The sequence below is a fragment of the Rhopalosiphum maidis genome, chromosome 3 (genome assembly GCF_003676215.2).
Source record: "Rhopalosiphum maidis isolate BTI-1 chromosome 3, ASM367621v3, whole genome shotgun sequence".
NCBI lineage: Eukaryota > Metazoa > Arthropoda > Insecta > Hemiptera > Aphididae > Rhopalosiphum > Rhopalosiphum maidis.
In genome coordinates, this window is record NC_040879.1 from 21372680 (window position 1) to 21378679 (window position 6000).

General features: G+C 29.6%; 1 protein-coding gene across 1 annotated transcript; it reads left to right on the forward strand.

The window, feature by feature from the left end:
* The first annotated feature begins 423 nt into the window (after positions 1–423).
* On the forward strand, positions 424–4419 carry LOC113557405 (RNA-binding protein spenito-like). The gene is made up of 2 exons (XM_026962900.1): positions 424–874; positions 1007–4419. The coding sequence occupies exon 2, from the start codon at positions 1040–1042 to the stop codon at positions 3320–3322; it is 2283 nt and encodes a 760-aa protein (XP_026818701.1). The 5' UTR covers positions 424–874; positions 1007–1039; the 3' UTR covers positions 3323–4419.
* Positions 4420–6000: the final 1581 nt, after the last annotated feature.

Sequence of the window (6000 nt, forward strand, 5' to 3'; positions counted from 1 at the left end):
TTTATTAAAATTAAATATTGAATGAAAACAGTAATGGAAAATTAAAACGATATGATTGAACCGTCGGACACCGCGAATCGATAATCTTAATTATTAATTATTATAATTAGAAAATATGAAACGAGTAAAGTTTAGTTTACTATTTTTTATCGTGAATCAAAGCAATTAACCAAATAAATTTACGGTCTTACAATATTGTACGTATTATATTATCATCGTTATCATCTACTATCGAACCGATCCAAAAAAAAAAAAAAATAATGCGTCGATAGCTGCTGCTGGTGATAAAGAGAGTCCTTTGTACAACTGATAATATTCGATTAACCAGGTCGTATTGTTCAGTGACCAGCAGCCGCTGCATGTGGTATCCACACAATATTATTATTATTATTATTATTATTATTATTACTATTATTATTTTGACTACGTCTGTGATACAAGGAACGAATGTATTACGCGTACACTGTATGAGTGTATAGTGAGTGTTTACTACAACCGCAAGCTGCAACTATACCTTCGTTTTGTAATTTTTATACACCAGTCACGAGTATCGGCCGCGGTCACGACACACGAATACACGATCCGTTCGACGTGAGTGAGTCAGTGAGCGTAACGTTAGCGTACACCGCGTCCAACAGCACTATACGTTTCGCATTTCCGCCATTTAATAACATTTTTTTTTCTTACCAATCATTACGCCAACAAGCAGTACCTAGTGACTATTTAGTTTACATTAAGCTTTTAACTATTTTCGTGCATAAATCGTGAAGCATCCGCTGTACCAACTAAGAAACCAATCGTTCTTCAATCATTTTGCATCGATGGTCCATAGTACCGTGACGTTCTGTTGAGTGTTTCTCTTGACATTTTACACGTAAGTACGCCATGCTATTACATACACCTAGCTGGTGTTTAATTTTGATGACATTAAATAAACGTTTCTAATCGCGTAGTATTATCATTCGTTTAATAATATATATTTTAATTAAATTATTTATATTTCCAGGTAATTTAATGGTTTTATTGTGCAACAGTGTGAATGATTGGATTGCATAGAGATTTTAAAGCCAAAAAAATCACCGTGAAAATTGATAATATGAAACGCAGAAGTTATGGTGATTCTCCTCCTATGTCACGTAAAAAACGCCATAGCAGTATTAACAGGTATGATGGTAGTTCTGATGAGCGTGGATCGCCCGAACGTGTTCGCCGTAGAGCTAGATCGCCACCCAGTCCTAGAGTATCTAGATACTCGGAACGAGATGAATTTGGCCGCTCTAGAGATTTGGACCGATCACATCCTACTTATAAAGTATTGTCAGTGAGTGCTTTACATCCCAAAGCAAGTGATGAACAAGTCAAAGAAATATTGTATCGAGAATACCGTAAATTTGGTGAATTTTCTATTAAAGTATCACATGAACTAGATGAGAGAGTAGCATATGTGTGTTTTAGAAGCTCAGAAGATGCTAGGGATGCCAAACATAGTAAGCCTAGGATAAGTTTGTTTGATAAAATAGCTTTAGTTGCACCTGTTTATGAAAGTCGTAGTTCTAGAGATCATTATGAATCAAGAGCTAGGCGCTCTCGATCTCGAAATTTTTCCCCAGAATTTGAACGATACTATCATAGGTCTCCTATGCCTCCAGAAATTCATAGGATACATCCAGCTGATAGGTTTTATGAAAGGTTACCATATGGTACTCTTCCCCCTATGCTGCCACCACGAGACTTTCGAGAAATAGGTTTACCACCGTTACATCCTCATGAACTTATGATACCTAGAGGACCGTTATTACACCATGTGGCTCCTATTCATCCTCATTTAGGGCCAATTCATCCGTTGTATGGACCACCAAGACATTTTATACCACCATTTAGACCACATCCTCATCCTCATTTGATACATGACAAAAAAGATAAATTTCCAAACTATTTGCACCACATTCCACCAGAAGATGACCCATTAGCCACACGTACATTATTTGCTGGTAATTTAGAAGTTTCTATTTCGGATGAAGAACTTCGTCGTATATTTGGCAGATATGGAGTTGTAGAGGATATTGATGTTAAAAGGCCATTACCAGGAACAGGCAATGCATATGCATTTGTTCGCTATCAAAATTTAGACATGGCTCATAGAGCAAAAGTTGAATTATCCGGTCAATATTTAGGAAAATTTCAATGTAAAATTGGCTATGGAAAATCTACACCAACACAACGAATATGGGTTGGTGGTTTGGGTCCTTGGACATCACTTGCTCAGCTAGAACAAGAATTTGATAGATTTGGTGTTATTAAAAAAATTGAGTATGTCAAAGGTGACATTTGTGCCTATATACAGTTTGAAAGCATTGATGCTGCAACTGCGGCTGTCAAAGAAATGAGAGGAGTGGCTTTAGGAGGCTCTGATCATAAACTGAGAACAGATTTTGCTGATGGAGGTGTCTGTGTCAGTCCTACATTAACTTATTCATCAAAGTCTAAGTCATCTCATGATGATGTTGCAGCATCTGCGGGAGATTTACGAGAACTATCAAGACAAGATGAATATCCTTATGGTTGGCCAGATGGTGAGTATCCTTCTTACAGTTCCAGAAGCTATCGTAAAAGTCGTACAGAATATGGTGAAGAAAGCAAAGAATTTGGGAATTATGAAAATGGTCGATCATTCAAGCAGCATTCTGTTTCTGATATTGGTTCTCCTCGATCACCTGAACGATCACCACTTCATCAATCAATTGACAGTGATCTAGAATCCGAAGAAGGAGCAATACAATCAGCAGGTCTTTTGACATCTGTTCGTACACTAGGTGATTTGGCTCGTAAATGTACTGATATATGGCAAGGCAGTCTTGTATTGAAAAGCTCACAGTTCCCAGCTAAATGTCATTTAATTTCTGGTGATGCAAATGTTATAGAATCAATGATGAGAGATGAAGATGGTAAATCAACATTGCGTATAACTCAACGATTGCGTTTAGATGAACCAAAGTTGGAAGATGTGTCTAAACGTATAATAACTGCTGATACACATGCTATATTTTTGGCTATGCCTTGTTCTACTAACTCCATTTCCAACGATGATGCATTGGTACAAATTAGACCACTGCGTAATTTAGTATCCTATTTAAAACAAAAGGAGGCTGCTGGGGTTATATCATTAATAAATAAAGATCCTGAACCAGCTGGTGTTTTATATGCATTTCCTCCTTGTGAGTATTCCGCCAAATTATTGAAACAAAGTGCAAAAAATTTAAGCAGTGATACATTAAAAGATGATCACTTAGTTGTGGTGGTAGTTAGTGGAGGGGTTTCATAATAATATATTCTTTTTTTTATTCAATTTTCAAGTAGGTACATTAACTTATTTGAGGACGCTACACACATATGCATTATTTCCATCTTACAAAGGCATATTATAACAAATTGTACATTCTGAATAATCAATTTAACTCTTTATGTTTAATATTCAAAGGAATTGACCAATTAACAGATTTAAAAGTAAGAATATTATCTTTATGAATCTGTGCAAACAATTTAAAATGTTGAAATGCTCATAATTTGCTTTAAAATTAAAATATAAAAAAACAACATAGGCAATTCATTAAATAATATTCTTAATTTTAAATTGTATAATACTTCAATTCAACTTTAATTAAAAACCACAAAGTTAAATGGATTATTAATTTATAACAATTTGCTATTGTATGTTTGTTAAGCAGTGACAATGCATGTAGCATCCACTTAATAATATATACTGGATGTATACATATTTTTTTTATATCAATGTCATTTAATAATTAGATAATATTAATAATTATAAGTTATTATAATACTAGAATTTATTTTAGATTAAATATTTTTTATTGACTTTTTGATGCTACAATATTTTTATGTTTTAAATTTGAACGCAGAAGTTCATAACAAAAGAAGTTATTGTGGTTTATTTAAACTGTGTAAACGTTTTTTATTATGTGCTTAAAATTTCAGTTTAATGTATTTGTTTATTAATTCAAATTTACACTCACACAGTTTAATTACTAATAAAACATGTGGAGTGCGTAATATTATTTATACAGATTGTGCTGCAATGTATAGTTCATAGAACACTATTCTAAGTTTATTAATGTGTACTAAAGTGATTCAATATTTTTACATTTAAAATAATGCATTATTTTATTATTGATAAGTGTTAATATGTATACCGTTCTTACATTTTAATTAAACTGTTTCTCTTATATCTTTGAAAATACAGTGTAAACTATCAAGCAATCAAGTTAACTTGGATTGTCCAGTAATCATTTTTTGAAGTGTTGTAACTATTTAAGACAAAATAATTAATTCTATTATTTACTAACTTGTAACTAATCATGTGCGTTATATTAGTCTTATAATAAAGTGTAATTCGCGATTCAATTGTTGTTATTTTTAAAAATGATCTTAATTCATTACATATAAATCATGTATGATAAAGTAATGATAATTTTGCTAATTTAAATTAATTGTACAACTATTTTTTTCAAAAATTTGTATTGATAGCATTTAACATGGAAGTTTAGTAAATGCTGTGTCGGGTATCTACAATTGTTGGTGTTGTGTTCAGTGTTTACAGAGTTTGGTGTTTTTTTTTTTTTTATGAAAATATGTGTAATTAATAATTTATATTGGTTTGATTCAATAGTGATAATTGAGATTAGCCAATTTTAATATTTAAAATTTGATTACATCCTGGTTTATGGCAGGAATTAAAATTATGAGGGTTATTGATAATTTTTCTAAATTTCTATTTGATGACTAAAATCTTTAATTTACCATATTTTCATATTTTTAATATTTAATTGCTCTTCAATTTTGCATCAGCTATATTTATTAAATTGTTTAAAACTTACATATTATTATTTTGTATCCCCCCTCCCCCGCAAAAAAAAATTATGATAATTTATTTAGTATAAACCCATTTAACATTTTCTTAAAATTATGTTATTTAAAAGAAAAAAACCACTAATTAGCTTAATTATTAGCTATCATATAATTTTACTGAATACATAATATACGAGTATATAATTATATAGGTTTATAGGTCATACTTAATAATAATATTTATCTATATTATTATAACCAATTAAAAAACAAAAAATTTTAAATACAAAATTTTAAACTTTTACAATATACGTGTAGTAGCACAACTACTATAAGCGTTATCTTGTAAACAAAATGTTCAGTCTTACATTTACAAAATATTAAAAATTGAAATTGTATAACATAAGTGAGAATAATATTATTAAAATAAGATTATTTACTGCGTAAGTATTAACAGGAAAATTAATTTAGTACACACAATGTATATTTAATAATTTAAGGAAAACAATTACATAATTAATAAATTATAATTATTTACATTAGAATAAATAAACTATAGATATTTCTTAAAAATTATAATATTTAAGCTTAAAATATTAATATTTAGTTGAACAATCATTAACTCATACTATTGAAGGATTAATTTTCTAGAAAGTGGAATTGCACTTATAATTTATTAAATTGATATTATTTTTATGTCTTATAGACTATAGTATAACTATGAGTATAAGAGTTAATTATGTGTTTAATTAACTAATTAAATAGTAAATATCTATTTAGTTATTTAATTCTTGATTTTAGATAACTATAAAATTATGATTTACTTATAAAAAATATAAAAATTATTAATTTCTTTAATACGTATTTAAAATACAATACTTAACATTAAAATATGTTGTACAAAGAATGTTTAAATAATATTATGTTTAAATTGAAGATTACAAATAATGTATCTTACATCCTTTAAAATATTTAAAAATAATGGTAGGCAAGTGGATATTGCTCTGTTGTACATTAGATGTCAAGTGGGTCATTATTGTAGGCGTGTTAAATTTGAATTCAATAATATATCATTCTATATGAAAAACGATTCTACGCGGATACAATCTAATAGTCTGTATCACTAATAAAAATGTT